This window comes from Zootoca vivipara, chromosome 7 (assembly GCF_963506605.1).
Source record: "Zootoca vivipara chromosome 7, rZooViv1.1, whole genome shotgun sequence".
NCBI lineage: Eukaryota > Metazoa > Chordata > Lepidosauria > Squamata > Lacertidae > Zootoca > Zootoca vivipara.
Window position 1 is genome coordinate 84,264,724 of NC_083282.1, and position 19,932 is coordinate 84,284,655.

Sequence of the window (19,932 nt, forward strand, 5' to 3'; positions counted from 1 at the left end):
TTTTGTGTGTTGTTGTCATTTTGTGAAAATTAATAAAAAATTATTATAAAACTGAAAAAAGGAAAAAGAAAAGTGTTCTTCAAGGACCAGTTATGGCAGTTAAGTTTCCCTGAAGCACAGCTGGCTGACTAGTAATAGCTTCAGCACATAAAGTTAAAACCACAGAATGAGTAGCTTGTTGATGTTGGCACCTGTCTGTCTCGAGAGACAATGGAGTGTGCCTCCGGGGGTGAAGTCAAACCACTGTGTTAGCAGCACCGAAGTCAGTGACCTCCCCAGGCACAAGCCTGGGCAGTGTGTATGGAGGTCCTGGGCTGCCCAGACAACAAGACCCTCACCTCTTGGCCTTGTTGATGTGGTCCTAAGAGAGCAGAGCAATATGTATGGCACCTGCTTGGCTGCAGGAGTTTCCAGAAGGAGGCGTACAAGGTGCCACCCAACCATTCTTGATTCGGGTAGGGTTTGCCCCTTAGCCTTTTCTTCTCCTGGTGATATTCCACAAGTGGAGGTTCAGGATCAGAGCTTTCCTTCCCTGAAAGAGGACTGCTAAAAGGCTTAATCTGCAGTCCGCCAGCAGTTTGCACAGCTGATCCTGCACAGATCAGCCTTCCTCACAAGGGTGCCCTCTAGATATTCTCGGATGACAACCTCCCTGCAATCCCAGCATGCATGGGCAAGGATGATGGGAACTGCAGTTGAACGGCGTTTGGAGGACACCCACATTGGGGAAGGCTGCTCGGTGTGGCTCCAGTGGGGGGGGGGGCTCCTCCATGGCATGCAGCCATTAATGCCCCTTTGTGGTTTTGTTTCCAGCAGCAGGAAGTGAAGTAGATGAGCCAGCCTTGAAATCCCCTCCAGCCACTGTCTTGAAGAATTATGTAATTGTTGGTTCCTCCCAAATCTCAGGACAAGCTGCTCCCTTCCAGCCCTCAGGCCAGAAAATCTCCGAGCCCCACCTCAGAACGCCAAATGGCTCCCCTCACCTTGGTGCCGTCCACCTGCCTTTACCTCCCAGCCGAGTCATCGAGGAACTTCACAGAGCTTTGGCCACCAAACACCGGCAGGATAGGTAAGATTCTGGAAGGTTACAGGACACACCATTTCCATTTCTCCCTGTTCCTCAACTTTTCAAGGGCTAGTCTTGCTCAGAGTTGACCCATTGACATTAATGGACATGGCCACCTTCGCTTCATTTATTCCAGCGGGTCTACTCCAAGTAGCTTCATTGGCTCTGGGGAAAGTGTGAAGGCTAGCTGCATTTTGATACATTTATTATTATTATTATTATTATTATTATTATTATTATTATTATTTGTTTGGATACCGCCCTGTATCCGCAGGTCTCAGGGTGGTTCACAAGATAAAACCACAAGATAAAACCATAAAATATATAATAAAAACAAGAACATTTTAAAAGGGTATTGTATGTCAGACTGAAGTACTGTTTGTGGGGGACAGGGAGCGGGCGGGTGTGGGGGACTCCCTGGTCCTGAATGGGATAACTGTGCCCCTAAGGGACCAGGTGCGCAGCCTGGGAGTCATTTTGGACTCACAGCTGTCCTTGGAGGTGCAGGTTAATTCTGTGTCCAGGGCGACTGTCTACCAGCTCCATCTGGTATGCAGGCTGAGACCCTACCTGTCCGCAGACTGCCTCACCAGAGTAATGCATGCTCTGGTTATCTCCTGCTTGGAATACTGCAATGCGCTCTACGTGGGGCTACTTTTGAAGGTGACCCGGAAACTGCAATTAATCCAGAATGCAGCAGCCAGACTGGTGACTGGGAGCGGCCGCTGGGACCACATAACACCAGTCCTGAGAGATCTACATTGGCTCCCAGTACGTTTCCGAGCACAATTCAAAGTGTTGGTGCTGACCTTTAAAGCCCTAAACGGCCTCGGTCCTGTATACCTGAAGGAGCATCTCCACCCCCATCGTTCAGCCCGGACACTGAGATCCAGCACCGAGGACCTTCTGGCGGTTCCCTCACTGTGAGAAGCAAAGCTACAGGGAACCAGGCAGAGGGCCTTCTTGGTAGTGGCACCCGCCCTGTGGAACGCCCTCCCATCAGAGGTCAGAGAGATAAACAACTACCTGGCATTTAGAAAATACCTAAAGGCAGCCCTGTTTAGGAAAGTTTTTAGTCTGTGATATTTTAATGTATTTTGATGTGTGTTGGAAGCCGCCCAGAGTGGCGGGGGAGACCCGGCCAGATGGGTGGGGTATAAATAATAAATTATTATTATTAATTATTATTATTATTAGTAGTAGTATGTCAATGATCCAAAGGCCTGATTAAAGAAGAACGTTTTTGCCTGACGCCTAAAAGTGTATAATGAAGGCAGCAGGTGAGCCTTTCCAGGGAGAGCATTCCACAAATGCGGAGCCACTGCAGAAAAGACCCCTTCTTGTGTTGCTACCCTCCGGACCTCTCACGGAGGGGACACACAAAGAAGGGCCTCAGAAGATGATTTCAAGGTCCAGGTACGTTCATATGGAGAGATGTCGTCCTTGAGGTTCTGCAGTCCTGAGCTGTTTAAGGTTTTATAGGTCAACACTTTGCATTGAGCCTGGAAACGAATTGGCAGCCAGTGCAGTCGGGCCAGGATCAGTGTAATATTCTTAAACCATCTTGCCCTGGTGAGCAACCTGGCTGCTGTCTTCTGTATGACCTGAAGTTTCCGAACAGTCTGTTCAGAGGCAGCCCTGAAGTTCAGGAAGTACAAACTGGGTAGGTTCACGTTAAAAAGTGAACCAAAGTGCTCTTCCACCCTTACGGTGAATCCACCCTGGACCTCACTATGGACCTTTCCCATTTGCAGAGAACTTCTTTGTATTACTGGGTTCTAATAGCCCCAGGACCATGACAAAGGATGATCGAAATGCTTACCAAATGGCAGTCCAATTCTTATGAGGGAAGAGAAGGCGCACATCACCATGGATTTGATGCCATGTGGGATTCTCTGTATGGAGGCCTGTATACGCAGAGATCTGAATGGTGCTCTAAGTAAACTAGAGGAGGAAGAGGAGGACTGGGTGCAAATTGGTCTATTATGCTCGAAAAGATTGATGTATTTTGTCCATGCCAAAGAGTATTTTAGATGTGTGGTGGAAGGGATGGTCAGGAATGGAACCCATTCCTGGTAAATGTCCAAAAAGGCCACAACTTATTCAGGGTCAATAATGATGTGCTTCCCTTGCATACTTTTTAAATCTTTCGTAAAGCACCCAATTGCCCTAATGGAGATGTTTCTTTTGAACTCTAGTCTTCCACCACTAGAAGCACACACTGCCTTCTTTGAAAAGGTCAACCCGGCACCCCACATTAACATATTTCAAAACAAGGTGTCAGTCACTGGCCTCTTGTGCCTTCCCCTTGTGACAGATATTGAGTTCTTGGCTTCCCTGTCATAGACATTGTAATCCCACCGCAGCTCTTTCACAACCCTCTGCAGAGCAAAGTGCTCGAGGCAACAAGCTTGAAACATTGATTCCCTTCCTGTGGTGCTAAGATGGGGGGGGGGGACAACAACCCTAAAAAAGAAAATCCATGTTATCTGCATTTCAACCCCCCAGCTTTCAGGGAAGAGAAAACAAAGGTTCTCCCAAGAAGCGAATGGACATCCGCCCATCCAGAACGTGCAGCGTTGATCACAGCAAAGAGAAGGAAAGTTCGGTGAGCTACAACAGCGACCCGGAGAACAAGCGGAATTCCGTCAAGGAGTCGGATGAGAACAAAGAGAACCTGATCATGAACTCTGAAATCACGGACGACTCTGTTTTCTATCAGGATGAAGAGGTTTTGAATGACTCCATCATTTCCGGTAAGCAAAGTCACTTTGTGAGCCTTTATGAGCAATTCTGAAGGACTGATCCACTGGTTTTGTTCCTTTATACATGTGCATTACGTTGCTGCTCAAGGTCATGAAGGCAATATTGGCCTCCTTTTCAAATCTGCCAGCTCTTCCCTTTACCTACCCACCTCCGTCAGTTTCTGTCCCATTCTGTTAGAGTCCATTCTCTTTGCATCTCCATGTTGCTCTTCTGCACCTCACCTTTCATTTCAGAGTTTGATGCTGGGCTCACCTTCACCCTTCTGGGACAATATTTCCTAGTTTGCTCCTTAGGTTCCTTGGAAGCCGCCTTCTACTAAATCAGGCTGCAGCTCTCTGTGGCTTCATGCAGAGGACATTCCCCGCCCTACCTGGAGATGTCAGATTGAACCCATGCCACTCTCCTATTGGTGCTCTCCCTTGGTGATTCCAGTGCCCAAGTTGATAATTCCTGCAGCAGAATGGTCAGCAGCACCTCACTTAGCTACTGCCACTTTTGCCCAGCAGCAGATCCAGGAAGGGCATTTCGTTGACCTCCCCGCCAACTCTCTCTCTGTCTCTGCCTGTGTTTAGCTGCTGCCGCTCCAACTCTTCTTGTAACTGCACTGCTGAGTAATGCAGTCTCACATTCATCGTGACTTCTTCTAAGGTCCTTTGTTAAAGAACAAATGTGAGAGGTTAAGATGATACTTTAACTAGCTTGTGGGGGTTATTTTTTAAAACAGTAGCAGCAGCAGCACATAAATTTATTTTAAAGGAAGAACACACACACAAAACATCAAAATGCAAAACACCACCAAACTTTGTATCAGCAAAATGAGCTTTAGAATTGAAACTATACTCAAAGCTTAAAGGATATGCATTAAACATTTGTCCCTTTTTAAAAAATTCAAAGTCCTCTCTTTCTTGGGTTTCAAGTTGACCTATTTATCCTGCATAGTTCAATAGTTTATTTTGCCAATCTTCTTTATCTTCTTTGGCAGAGGCTTCTTCCTTCTATATGAGCTATCAGGTCTTGGCCTGGCTTTTGTTCAATAAGTCCAGCAAAACCAGTACATCTCAATATCATAGTTTCAATTTTTTTATAACAACAATCATTTCCCACAATCCTTTCCAATCTTTATATGTCTTCTCCCAGGCCCTTTTAATGAGTCTCTAAGACAGTTGAATGGATCTTGTATGCCTCCTTCCAGCAACTCCTGCAGCCAAGCTAGTGCCATTCATATTGCTCTGCTTTCCTTTGGACCACACCAGTGAGGCTGAGAGTGGGGTCGGGTCTTGTCATCTGGGGAGCCCAGGACCTCTATACACGCTGCCCAGGCTTGCACCCTGGAGAGGTCACTTCGTTGCTGCTAACACAACAAAAGCAACACAGGAGGCAGCAGTTATGTCTCTGCAAACACAGCAGGTGCTGTGATTCTCCAGCAATTTGACTTTTCCCCAGGAGGCGCACTCCATTGTCTTTTGAGAAAGATGGCCGCCAGCACCACTAACCATTTCTGGAGTTTTTACTGTAACCATTTCAGCTGCTATCACTTTTCCTTTAACATAAACACCTATCATTATCTAAGCCCTGACCTTCCATCTTCCATCCTCCCGCTCTCTATTATAACCCTCTTCAACTGTCGGCTGTCACTTCCAGACTGACAACTCCATTTTCCCCTTGCAGTATTCTAAAATGACTTTTCGCCACTGATTGCAGGTCTGTTACTTCTGGTAATCACTCCAGAGCAAGATGTTAAGCTCTAGGACTTAACCCCAGAACATTTTATTTCCCTCCCTCCCTCTCTCCCATTCCACCCACCGTGTCTCCAAATGCCTCTCTGATATTTCGGAAGAACCCGGACTCCAGGTCTCGATCTGAGCACCTCTGTATGCATCCCTAGCTAGGTCCCAACATATCTTAAGAAGACACACACTAATCAGTGAACAATTCTGAACTGTGAACAAATCTGCTAACTGTTTGTGGATATTCTGCGACCCCCTGCAAAACTGTGGCATGGGGAAGTTGGTGTTGTGTAGATGAGAAGGGTTTTAATTAAATGGTGAATGTGAATTATCTACTAGACTTCCTGCTCATAGAACACTTGGCAGACCCCATGGTGATTATCATAGCTAAGAGGCCTAGGGATTCATTAATTAAACCAAAGGGGCGAGAAAGAAGATTATGATATCCCCACAGGGCCTAGATGGATCACAGCCTTCCCTGTGCATGTTTGTTCTCTGTGCAAGATGTACTTTTCGTTCTGGACACTGGGTGGTGCAGCATTCATTGGACATTGGTTGGAAAAGAGCTTTCACTGCCATTTCAACAGGTGGGGCAATGATGCTGGAGACTTCATGTGGTTCCCCCCCCCCCCCGCCGCCGCCGCTGCCGCTACCCAGATCTTCCGTGGGAGGAATCTCTTAGCATGTTTGCTTGTTGAATTTAAATTCTTCTCTTCCTCTCCAGGGAGCCCAGGGCGGTGAACAGAGATGCAATTTGAAAACAAAGCAAAAGCATTTGGCTGCTTCTCTGTTTTATTTTTCAAAAAAAGAATGGTGGTTTGCATACGGTGTTTGAGTAAACGTATTAATAGACTATGAGGGCCATCTAGTCCAACCCCCTGCAATGCAGTAATCCTGCCCATAGCTGTCCCTAGGTGGGCTCGAACAACAACCTTCTGGTTAACAACACTGACCTATTGCACCATTAATATTATTATATAAACAGAAACACAATTCAATACATATCAAAGTTCTGTAGGTTTGGAAATAAGCTACAATAGCCACAATTTCCTCTTTATTAGCCACAGTTCAGTTAACCACAGTTAAACCTGATCATCCAAACCCTGCCCTGTGACTCAACTATGGTTTATAAACCACAGTTAGAACATGCTAGTTAACCAAGGTGTGTTGTTGGTTTATAAACCTTGGTTAGCTTTAACCATAGCTTACAATAATATGTGAACCTGGACTTCCTCCTTAGCTATAGTTACAGGCTACCACTACCCAAATGTTACAGAGCCAGAATTCAATAGTGTGGCAGTGAGAGAAATTATGCTGTAATGTAGCAATCCCAAGATTGAGTGATTGTCTGCAAGATGCCTCAGCGTCAACCATTAACTATGGCTTAGCATTATGTGTGAACGGGGCTTATGTGTTGCTGCAACAGTGCAGATGTCCCTTTGCATTGATTTTTTTTTCAGATATAGGCATCATTAATATTTGGAAAATGGAACCACATGGGTGGGTCAATCACCTGACACTCTTCCCACTCAGGAAGAAGAGAGAGGAGATCTCAATGGTGTACTGAAAATGCTTTATTTGACCCCCCAAAATTTCACATTTTGTGAAGCCTCTCCAGTTATATCTTATTACATTTCAACATTTTTGAAATACACAACCATAATACAATCTTGTCTTTTCTCTTATTTTTGTCAACTTCCCACCCCTTTTTCTATCGAGTTGTTTTCTCTCTCTCTTTCTCTCCGTCTGCTGCAGCCAATCTTCTACCTATCAAATCATAACCACAATATGATCATTGCATTTTGTGACTCCTCTCCAGGACCGACTGCTGGAATAAAATTAAATACAATGCATGTGACAAAGCATTGATAAGACAGTTGTAACAGTTCACATGAGCTCATTTTATTTGCTAAATGGCTTACACAGAGTAGACACAAGAAATGCAGAGATGGATTGGGCCAAGTGAAAAATCATCACCACACGTGGTTGCACTAGTTTCCTCCCTGCTGTTCCCCCTTGGTCCTTCCTGTTCAGTCACTGCCCTCCTTCTAAGGGAAGGCCCCACGTTCTGCTCGCAGACGATCCCTGCCGATCTTGCACTTCTGATTCATGAGAAAAACCTGATCCAATAAGTGATGTCCCTTTGCCTATTTTAGCAACAGCCTGTCTGACACGTTCTCATTCTTTTTCTATGTATGCTCCAGGTACTTTGCCAAGAAAATGCAAGAAAGAGTTGCTGGCAGTGAAGTTGCGGAACAGGCCAAGCAAACAGGAGCTGGAAGATAGGAACATTTTCCCCAGGAGGACTGACGAAGAGAGACAGGAGATCCGGCAGCAAATTGAAATGAAACTTTCCAAGTAAGTCCTGTAGAGCGTAAAGCCCTGTTGAGGCTTCCGTGCTTCCATGTTTACCAGTATGGGAGTAAGGAAAATAGGGATGTACCTAGAAGCTCCACCCACCTTCTACTCTTCATGTAAAGAGCAGGACCATTTGTAACAATGGGACTTTCCTGTGTACAGCTGCACACACAAGGGATGCACACACACAACTCAAATCCTGCACAATTTGGGTTCCAGGTTGTGAAGAAAGGCAGCAGCTCCATGGTCGAGCATGTGTCTTGCACACAGAGGGTTGCAGGTTCACTCCCCAGGTTCTATCTCCAGGTAAGGCTTGGAGAGACCCATGGATTGAACCCTTGAAAGTGACTGCCAATCAGTGTGGAGAACACCGAGCTGGACAGACCATTGGTCTGATTCAGTATAAGGAAGCCTTCCTGTGTACAGCTGTACATGTAAAGGATCAAGTGGTCATGTTATTCCCTACTCCCATCGTGACAAAGACGGGAGCATTAATGCCTGAACTTCCAACTGTTTACCTTGCTTTGGTGTATTACACATGCCTTTTGTCTGATTCCTGTTGTACACCAAACATTTTCAGCAGTCATAAACCTGGTCATGGGGCCACCATCTCCCCTGAGTTCAAATGTCAGGGCTGCAAGTTTGTGGGTGGGACCAGACCCCCAAAACTCACAGATGAAACGGAATGGTCTCCCAGCTTCCGTACCCTCATTGCTTCTTATTCCAGAATTGAAGCAGAATCAGTGGGGTTGAGGGCAATTGAACTACCTGGTTTTGAGTTTGAACTTTGTGAGTTCCAAATCTTTAAAGCGTGTTAAGAATTCGGGATTTGGAAATCAAAACCTTATTTCTTGAGGGGGCTCGGAACTGCTGTCGGGCCTAGCCTTTGGGACAGGAAGGTTGAAACTTGGTTGTGTGAAGAGTGTCAAGGCCCAAGAAGTGTAGACTGGTGATTCAAAGATGAAGCAAGGAACAGATTGCAAGCCCACTCCAGCATTACTTCACAATGGGGCATTCAATGGGCAATATCCAGCTATGGGACTCACCAACCAGAACCAAATTTTGTAGGTGTTTGGGTTAGGAGTTGGAGCAGGTTATAGGTAACTGCAAGAACCCAGTTTAAATGCTACTATAGTGTTTGATGTTAGCTTTGGTTTCTTTATCCTGCAACTGAAATATTTTGAAATGGTAGAGTGGCATAAACTCTCATGCTTCTTAATGCACTCTCTACCACTTTAGAGCTGGGTCTAAGTTGTTGGCTAGCTGCTGTCTTGGGCCACATCCTGATGCTGGATCCACTAAGCCCTACCTCAAGGTCCTAGGTGGAATTTTTGGGTGCTCAAGGTCCTAGGTGGAATTTTTGGGTGCTCAAATACTTTTCTTCCCAGACTCTACTGTTGTTGATATGGGGTGTGAGGTGAGGGAGACCTGGGATGGTGCTAGCCTTCCTTCATTGGTCATCAGAGTCACTCTCGGAGGTGCTTGTGGTTTGATCCACAATGGTTTGTGTTTGACAGCTTTCAAACATCAAGAGGAAGGTGGGACAGCTATGAACCTTATAAATGCATGAATGGGGGACATATTGTACCACACGTACCTGATAAAAAGGCAAAGTCCATGTATGGGATAATTTGGAAAGAATGTGAAAACAAACCTGCCAATATCGTGTCTTTGTGCAATATCATGTCTTTATACATACCTAAGAAGCCATATGGGAGGAAGGGGGAGGAAGGGAAGCTGCTCTATAAAATCAGAAGAGGTAGAAACTTAAAGGACAGATGCAAAGCTTGTTAGAAGGCAGCCCTGTTTCGGGAGGCTTTTAATCTTTAATCGATTATTTTATTCTTCTGTTGGAAGCCGCCCAAAGTGGCTGGGGAAACCCAGCCAGATGGGCATGGTATAAATAGTATATTATTATTATTATTATTATTATTATTATTATTATTATTATTATTATTATAGAAGAGATCGGGCTCCTATGGCAGTATGAAGGTAGCCTTCTACCTTTTGCACTTTGGGAACTTTTGGAGCACTCAGTCTTTTTCTTTTTCTTTTATTTATTTATTTAAAAATACTTTATTAAATTCTTATAAAATACAGCACATACATACAACATAAAACTAAAGGGAAAAAACAATAACAGCAATAACAACATAAAACAATACAAAATAAAATCATAACAAATAAAAACACTTTAACTAAATCATAACAAAATCATAATCAAAATCATAACAAAATCATACTCCGATCATATTCCAAATCATATTCTAAACAAAACACAATTAATTTATAAACAACAAAATTAAATAAAAATTAACATAATTGAACATAAAGTTTTAATAAAATTCTATTTTTCTTTCCCCCTATCACCTATGGCTTCCAACCTCAGTCTTTTTCTAAACCCACCGTCTCCCTGCATACATCACTGGCTCTCTGTAGCTGCAATAACTCAATCATTTCTGTTTGGGTTTCATTCATGCCTGCACACTGTGAGTCACCTTGCTTTGGAGCAGGGTTACTGCTGAACCAAATCTAAGTTGAGAGGTAGCCAACATGGTTCCCTCTGGATATTGTTAGACTCCAGCTCCCATCTGACCCAGCCAGATCAGGTTAGATAGGCTAGCAAGGCAAGGCAAGGCAAGGCAAGGCAAGGCTAGGCATAGCTAGGCACGGCACTGCTTCACTCAACTGGAGTCTAGAGTAGCTTAAAGGAACAACAAATCACAATACACAATAAAAATCCATTAAAATGAAACAAATATGCTAAAGGTGTTCCACCATGGCCAATGGTTAAGGACGACAGGTGTTGTTGTCCAACATCATCTAGGGCAGCACGTTGACTGCCCCTTATTTAAGGTTTAATCTGAAGCTGCATGAGGCCACTGCCTTGGCGAAGCTAAGCAAGTCTGGGTTGAACCAGTGCCCAGGTGAGTGACTACCTGGAAGACACCTGTACAGAACCTTGGGTTCCATGATGGAAGAAAGGCACAATAAGAATATTTAGAGGCTATTCAGAGAATATCAGCAGCAAAGATTTGAAAAGGAGTATTTGAGGAGAAGTTCGGGGACCAAATGTATTTCAGCTGCAAACCATCTTCTCCCTATAGCAGCTTAAAGAGGAAGGTTGCAGGATGTGGCAGTGGCAGGACTCTACTGATCTCCTTGTATGCACAGGTGGGGTATTTCACCTGCTATTTTCCCATGTGCTGTAAAGACAAGGTGGCAGGGGAAGAACTTGCATAGCGTGAAGAAACTGATCATTTGTTCTGCAGCTATGAAATGTTCTCAATGGATCTAAATCAATCAGGGTTTTTTCACACATGAATGTGCTTCACTTGGCAGTATCACGCCTGTTGATAAGCAGTCGGTTATGTGAACCCACCTTCCCTGAAAAGCGGTCTCTCTGAGATTATGTCAGGTGTCATAAAACTCCATCTGTTCAATATGCGGTTGCTTCACACATGCAAAGCATCACTTGGGTTTCGGGCATCTGTGGTCTGGCATCACCCTGAGAATTGTGTGGGTGTGCCCAAGAAGGACTCACTCTCCAGAAAACTGATCCCACACAGAAAGTGCAGGAAAGTAGTTCACCTGAAGATTATGGCTGAGCTTGTTCTCCACCTGTTTCAAGCTGTTCAGGTGTTGGTTGTTATTTGTGAATTTAGGCCACTTTTCTACTATGGTAAGCGTGGACACTTTGGAGAAATAAAAAATGTAGGTCAGAACTTGGGATGGGGGCATGTACAAAAATGCATGGACTTGGGTAAAAAGGTGCATAAAAATGAGTATACTGGTAGAAATAGCGTGCAAAAAATGCATTGTATTATGAGAAATTGCTTTGCAAAAAAATGAACATTTTTTGCAAAATTGTAAACAAATTTATGGGGAGAAGTTTGCACTAAAATGCTGATGAATTCTCCTGAATTTTTTTTTTAAAAAATAAATAAATCATAGTCTCATGTGGAAACAAGGAGAACTGAATTAAGGGCTGGGAAATAAGAAACTGGGGGAAACCAAAATGACAGATTCACCCACTCCTGGTTGAAACTAAGAGATGTGTTGAAGAATGGAGGGAGCAAAATCTCATCAGAATGACATGGAGGAGGTACAGCTGTGGCACTTGGCTTGGATGCCTTGAATACGGACTCAAGTGACTCTGGGTGCTCTTGAAAAACGGACTCAGAACTACGATTGCACTTGTTCTCAGTGGCTAGTGACTTGATTTCATTCATCCAGCTGGCAGAAGGTTTATATAAAATTATGAATCGTTTGCACAGCATGAATAAGCTGTATGTTCCCATTCTAATGGTTGCTAACCCAGTCCCAACAAAGCAATGCGTTGGTTCTAAACTTGTATTTAAGCCATCTGTAATGCCGTCTGCTGTGTCGATCTAATTTAAAAAAAACTTCTAACTTTTTCGGTGCTTTTTTTTAAAATAAAAATAAAAATAAAAATAAGCAGGAGCTTTGCCTAATATGGACTTATGGGGAATTAGTGGTGGGTGAGCCCTCCTCACAGCTCAGTTTGAAATAGGCCTACTTCAGAAGAGTTCATCTAGGCTTCACTCCAATAAGCTCATTTCAACTCTGCTCCCATTTGAGCTACTGTCCCATTGAACTTAAGAACATGAGAAGAGCCTTGCTTGGTCAGGCAAGGGCCCATCTTATCCACCATCCTGTTCTCATTAGGGCCAGCCAGATGCCTATGGAAAGACCGCAAGAAGGATCTTAGCACAAAAATTCTGTCCCCACTCATGAAACTCAGCAACTGCGATTCAGAGGCCTACTGCTTCTGACAGTGCAGGTCACTGCATTCCAATAATGTCATGGGGAATGTTATGTACTGAGCTGAATCCTAGAACAATAGGATTCAGAATCAGCAGTCGGATTGGTCAGCAGGAGCTACCCAATCCAACTCCAGGTGGAAGTGAATCCGCAACCTGATTGGCCTGTAGGAGCAGCCAATCAGGCTGCAGGCAGAAGTCAATCCACAACCTGATTGGCCCACAGTTGTATCCCTGAAGTAGCCAATCACGCAAGGCCCATTGTGTAAATAATGTATATAAGCAGATGGTTTTGGGAAAAGAGCCATTCTTCTCTTCTTCTCCTTGATGACTATGAGCTGAATAAAGAGCATGAAATTCACTCTTGACTCTGAGTATATTTCAGGGAACAAGACCCTCAAAGCCCTACTACGGTCTCCATTTCTTGAACTAGTTGAAGGGGGCAGCTGTGGAAAGGTCATAGAATCATAGAATGCTATACCAGTAGCAATGGAGGAGCAACCAGGCCTTAAGCCCAAAGTCTCCACGGCTGCAAACTCTCCTCACCTCTGGTCTATTCATCCCCCTCGACACGGTATTGGGAGATTTTTAATGTCTGATGTTTTACCATTTTTTATATGTGCTATAAGCCGCCCAGAGTGGCTGGGCAAACCCAGCCAGATGGGTGTGGTATAAATGATATTATTATTATTATTATTATTATTATTATTATTATTATTATTATTGAGAAAAATGGGCAGTAGGGCTTATGGCGACGGAGATAAAAGAGAAATGTTCTGGGACCAACAAAATTGACCTGCTCACCATTAGATCTAGGGCAGGGTAGTCAACATGATGTTCTCCACATGCTGTTTGTCCCCAGTTCCCATCAACCACAGCCATCATAGAATCATAGAGTTGGAAGAGACCACAAGGGCTATCCAGTCCAACCCCCTGCCAAGCAGGAAACACCATCAAAGCATTATTGACATATGGCTGCCAAGCCTCTGCTTAAAGACCTCCAAAGAAAGGGGACTCCACCACACTCCTTGGTAGCAAATTCCACTGCTGAACAGCTCTTACTGTCAGGAAGTTCTTCCTAATGTTTAGGTGGAATCTTCTTTCTTGTAGTTTGAATCCATTGCTCCGTGTCCGCTTCTCTGGAGCAGCAGAAAACAATCTTTCTCCCTCCTCTATATGACATCCTTTTATATATTTGAACATGGCTATCATATCATATCATATCACATAACCCATAGTCATGCCTAACAGCGTCCTGTAGGCACTACATTGGCTATCCCTGTTCTAATGGGGTTTTTTTTTTATTAGAATAAGGGAGATTGAGCACTTACACAAATTTTATTTTCCATCTTTGCTTCAGCTTGTAAAATATTGTTCTGCTTAGTTGTTTCATAGTTCTTAGAATGAACATGTGCTGAGTTCATTCTTATTATTCTGAACGCAGTCTGATCTATGTTGCTCTTCTCTCTCTCTCTCTGTCTCTGCCTTAATGTTGGGGGTCTTCATATGTTCTTATAGATTGTCTTCTGGTTCTGTGGGGGTGGGGGAAGTAATTATCACCTTAATTAGTTTAGGACAATATATCTGCTTGGGCGAAATTTGGATATAACAGCTATAAATGAAATAGAAGTCCCGTACATCTCAGCATCGTGGGGAAGAGACGACCCGAGTTGTGTGCCTGCTCTGTTTGCTGTCTAAGTAGTGATTCTGAACAGGCAACTTCAAGACCCTTCCTGTTCTGCTTATGTCAGATTCTTTATAGAATCATAACATTGCAAAGTTGGAAGGGACCCTGAGGATCTTCTAGTCCAACCCCCTGCAATGCAGGAATAGGCAGCTGTCCTGTATGGGGACCCAAACCTGCGAACTTGGTGTTGTCAACGCCATGCTCTCTAACTAGCTGGATTTGGGCAGGGCATCGCTTCAAACAGAGGGCTGATTTCTGTAAAGTAGGATGCATGGCTACCTTGATTTAGACACTCAGGAAAATCAGGAAAGAGAAGTCCTTCCTGAATCTGCACCGCTTCAGGCTTTTATGTAGGGGGGATGGAGAGGGTGTGGAGAGGGAAAGAAACACATTTTTTTTCTTCCCTGCTCATAAAATATCCAGCACATTAGGCTTAGTTCCACCTTCGCACAGCTGCTCTTCCAGTGTTTGTGTTCAAGTGCTAGAGCAGCCAGCCTCTGATTTAAAGGCTGCAGCTCAGTGGCTAGAGCATCTGCTTTCCATGCAGACGGTCCCAGGTTCAATACCTGGAATCTCCAGGTAGGGATGGGAGATATGGCGGTCTGCAACCCTGGAGAGCCACTGCCAGTCAGAGCTAGATGGGCCAATGATCTGACTCCGTCAAAGGCAGCTTCCTATGTTCCTATGTATGGGACTGCGTTCTACTTTTAGAGAAATCCTGTGTTAGCCAAGTGCAAAGGACTCAGCTGTGCAGCACTTCCTACGCCGGGAAAACAAAATATTCCTAGGGGGTGGGGAATCACTTTCCGAACTGCTCATTAAAACACAAAGCTAAATTTGGATAAATTTGCAAACATGAATATTTTAGCCACAGCTTGTTGGGGGAAAATAAATCTATGTTGAGGGCCTCCTACGCAGTGGCTCGTAGAGCAGTAAGAAACTAATTGCAGAAATCCAGCACTTGCTCCTGTTTATTAAATATTGAAAGTGTGAATCGTCTCTCAAAGAAATATCTGCTAGTTTTAACCCAACTTAATTCTTAATGGTTGAGAAATGCTAATGAGCTAGTAAAGGCTGAGGAACCTCAAAGCATTCGCCACCCTGCCCCACAAAACAGTACCTACTGTAACTAAACTGGAAAATGTTCTGCTGTGGTTCAGAAGGGGGTCCCAGTTGTCACTGTTGCTTCTCTGCTGGGAGAAAAGTTTTGTGTCCACCCTGCTGTTCTGGTTCTCTCTGAGAAAGGTAAAAGATGCGGGTGGTGCTGTGATCTAAACCACTGAGCCTCTTGGGCTTGCCGATCAGAAGGTTGGCGGTTCGAATCCGCGCAATGGGGTGAGCTGCTGTTGCTCTGTTCCAGCTCCTGCTAACCTAGCTGTTCGAAAGCACACCAGTGCAAGTAGATAAATAGGTACCGCTGTGATGGGAAGGTAAATGGCATTTCTGTGCACTATGGTTTCTGTCACGGCGTTCCGTTGCGCCAGAAGCGGTTTAGACATGCTGGCCACATGACCCGGAAAGCTGTCTGTGGACAAACGCCAACTCCCTTGACCTGAAAGCGAGATGAGTGCCGCAATCCCATAGTTGCCTTTGACTGGACATAACCATCCAGGGGTCTTTTACCTTGACCTTGACCTTCTTTCTGAGAAGTATGTTTAATTGCAGCCTGAACTGGTCAGTCTTGAAGGTGCCACATAGAATTGTTAACAAGGGATCACACATAAATTTCAGACCTATGGGAAGAGATCACTCCCTTTCCCTGGCTTATTCGCGTCTACATTCCCCCCACCATGTGGAATCAGGGGGGCGGGGAGACTAGAGCCACAGCCACAGCCCCATAGCAGACAGAAGAGTAAGCATCATGAGTAACATTGATGTTACTCCAAATCATCCAAAACTATTCTCATCTCTACAGCCAGGAAGATGCCAAGCTGTCTCCCCTGCTGAGCATTTGGGGTCCCTTCATGTTGGGGAAGATGTTTATGAGATGAGATGGAGAAGAACAGGGTTTCTGAGGTGCTTTCTGTTCCCTCTGCAACGTCACCCCGTCTGAACCACCCCTAGTACTAACTGATAATAAGAGATTGCGCTCATTACTCTTCTTTCCAAAGGGCCGTTTGCTTGACATATGTTTTATGCTGTTATCGTAAGATGATATCCTGTCCTTTTACAATGAAAGAAGATAAGCTTGCCCATGTTGGAACAGTGTATCACAGGGATAGGCTTGATAAGCAATAGCTCAGCCATCTGTTGCGTATTTGTTTCTGTAAGTTCTCGCGTGTCTTACAGACGGAATTTTCAGAGTCCTTTCAGAGTGTTTTGCAGTTAGCTCATGGGGCTTCTCAACAGTCCTGCAGCCTGAGTTCCCCCAAATTCCACCTTCCCCCTCCTTTTCTTCACAAGATAAAACAATGTGTGTGTGTGAGTAGTGACAATGTGAGGATTCTCCCATTTCAAATCTTGAGCTTTATAAGAATGTGAAAAAGTTGTCTTTCTTGCAAGATGCAACTGGATGCCCCTGGAAGTTCAAAAACAAGGCTTCAGCATGACCATAGAATCATAGAATTGGAAGGGACCACAAGGGTCATCTAGTCCAACCCCCTGCAATGCAGGAATCTTTTGCACAATGTGGGGCTCGAACCCATGATTAAGAATTCAATGTTCTACTGGCTGAGCTATCTTGAAGTCAAACTCTTGAGTGTACCAACTCAAGACTGTACCAATTCTTGGCAGTACAGTGGTACCTCGACTTACGAATGACTCGACTTACAAATGTTTCGACTTACAAACGGAGCTCCGTCCGCCATCTTGGATGCAGTTTAGATAGGATTTTTTCGACTTACGAATTTTTAGATAGGGTTGCTTCGACCACTCTTAACCACTACACCACACTGGCTCTCAGAGGTGAAATGCCACATTGTTGCCCCTACAATAGTTGGGTACGAGGCTCTGCAAGGGCTTTTCCTTAAGGGGCAGCCCTTGCAAAGCCTCACCACCCTGCTGAATGGGAGGAAGGAAGATTCGGCAAGGCCTTCTCTTTCAGGAGGCATTCCAGCAAACTTTGCTACTGGCTTCTCCAACCCTAAGGGTAGAGAGAGACCAGTGGCAAAGCAGAGCAGCAGAATGCCCCACTCTCACCAGAACTCCAGAGAGCGATCTGGTGGCAGAAGCAGTGGGGTGGTCAGGCACCACCTCTTGTGTTTCCACAGCCTGAGGCGGTTGCTTCATCCTACCTCATCTGTGGGCCGGCTCTGAGTGCAGTTCTTGGCCATGAATCTGCTGCTGGGCAATGAGATGAAGGCATTCCACAGGTGGTTAGCAAGCAGTTTTTCAGGCATGGGAAAATGTATCCCCAAACCCAGAAGGCAGGGTGGGGAATTTCTTTTCACCCTGGGGACCAGGTTCCTTTCCGAGCAGTCTTCTGGGGGCCACATGTCCTGGACGGCAGGGCCAAAGGCCAAAGTGGCTGGAGCAACAAAGATAACGTTTACCTTTGTGCATTTGGCTAGTTTCAACACACGCTCCCACACCCCTCTTTTGTAGGAATGGATTTAGATGCTAGGAGAGGATATATTGTTCAGTTTTTAACCTTCCTTGCTGATGTTAGTGAGATCAGAAGAATGCCATCCTTTGCAGCTTAAATTTGGAAGCTAAAACAAGGTTGATTTAACTTTCTAGAAATGATAATCCCGGATGCTTTAAGGCAGGCTGGATTTTCCCAGTATCGCCCCTTTTCTCACCTTTAAAAACAACAATCACACCTGCTTTTTACATAACCCAGGCATAGGCAACCTTGGATCTCCAGATGTTTTGGAACTACAACTCCCATGATCCATGACCACTGGCCCTGTTAGTTAGGGATCATGGGAGTTGTAGTTCCAAAACATCCGGAGAGCCAAGGTTGCCTATACCTGACATAACCCTATGTGCTGTCCTAGTTATTTCATGGCTATCACAGGACCACAAATTGCACCTGCCAGAGCAAGTCAACTTTTGAAGAAAATGCAGGAGAAGAATCTCTCCATGTAGGAACACATGGAAGTGAAAATTGAGCGTAGGTGGGTAGAAAGCTGCCATTTCACAAGCTGTGGTGGAGGATTCTAAAACTGCCGGTGAGGTAAGTTGTGAAACCAGGAGGGAACTTCTACAGATGGCTGATAAGGCATTCTGTGCTATGGCATGTTCAGAAGCCATGCTGCTTTGGTTAACGTCGTGCATGGGAAAAATGGGAACCAAGATGGTAGTCACAGTGTGAGATTATTGAAATTTTGCAAATATGTAGGGGATATTAGGTATCTTGCCCAGAATCCATATTAGCTTTACTCATCTACTTGCCTTCAAGATTCCTCAGCTGCTGGAAGATGAAATAAGTCTGATAGAGAAATAGCAACTCCTAACCACAGAGCCTAGGGCTTGCCGATCAGAAGGTCGTCGGTTTGAATCCCCATGATGGGGTGAGCTCCCATTGCTCGGTCCCTGCTCCTGCAAACCTAGCAGTTCAAAAGCACGTCAAAGTGCTAGTAGATAAATAGGTACTGCTCCGGCGGGAAGGTAAACAGTGTTTCCGTGCGCTGCTCTGGTTCGCCAGAAGTGGCTTAGGCATGCTGGCTACATGACCTGGAAGCTGTACGCCGGCTTTCTCGGCCAGTAAAGCGAGATGAGTGCTGCAACCCCAGAGTCGTCTGCGACTGGACCTAATGGTCAGGGATCCCTTTACCTTTACCTTTAACCATGCAAGAAAGGGAAGGGAAGACCCATTACCACCCGGGGGGGGGGACCAGTTCCTGTCTGCTGTGTAACGTAACAAGAAGGCCCTGAACAGAGGGACACAGTTAAGGGAGCTTATGCAAATCATACTTAATAACAGCTTAAACCCAGTGGTCCAGATTCAGCATTCTCTAACCACCAGTGCAAGGGCTATTGCACAAGCATTATGGTTGAAATTCAGTGAAACGGTTGCACTAGTGCAACAAATTGTGCAACAGGAAGAATCAGGCCTACAGCAATTTGTTGCGCAACCATCCACAAGAACCCTGCTGGATTCCTGAACCTTCTCTTGTGCAAGCCATTCCACAAGTACAACCAGCACCTTGCTTAGTGCTTAGACTTTTACACATTGCTTTGACTTTAGCTTGGTGCTTCATAAAATTCTTCCCTATATTCCTCAGTTTCAGCTCTATGCAGAAAGCCTAGCTTATCTGACATTCCAGCCATATTTTACCACTAACTGGGCAATTAGGGCCACTCCATATGTGACCTTAGCAGTGTCTTTCTGCTCTTGGGTGTCTGTCAGAGATGCAGATGCGGCTACTCTAGAGTAACGACTCCTCACAGCATTGTCCTTTTAGGCTTTTATTAAGTGCTGATTATTTACAGTGCTCGGAGCGATCTATATACATGTTGTCAGTCAGGTGTCAGTACCTCCGAATGGAGGTTGGCGCGTTTTCTTCCAGCAAAGAAGTTTGGGAAGACCTAATCTCCTCCCACGACGTTTCTTGTGTAATTCCGGGGTCGGCGGGATCGGCCTTCCCCCCTTGCTCCTCC

General features: G+C 44.9%; 1 protein-coding gene across 1 annotated transcript in view; it reads left to right on the plus strand.

The window, feature by feature from the left end:
- PHACTR3 (phosphatase and actin regulator 3) overlaps positions 1-19,932 on the plus strand; it is a 195,093-nt gene that overhangs the window by 112,581 nt on the left and 62,580 nt on the right. The window contains exons 7-9 of the mRNA XM_035123018.2: positions 907-1,069; positions 3,575-3,822; positions 7,764-7,917. Coding sequence (XP_034978909.1) covers positions 907-1,069; positions 3,575-3,822; positions 7,764-7,917 — 565 coding nt within the window. The remainder of the gene's footprint in view (positions 1-906; positions 1,070-3,574; positions 3,823-7,763; positions 7,918-19,932) is intronic.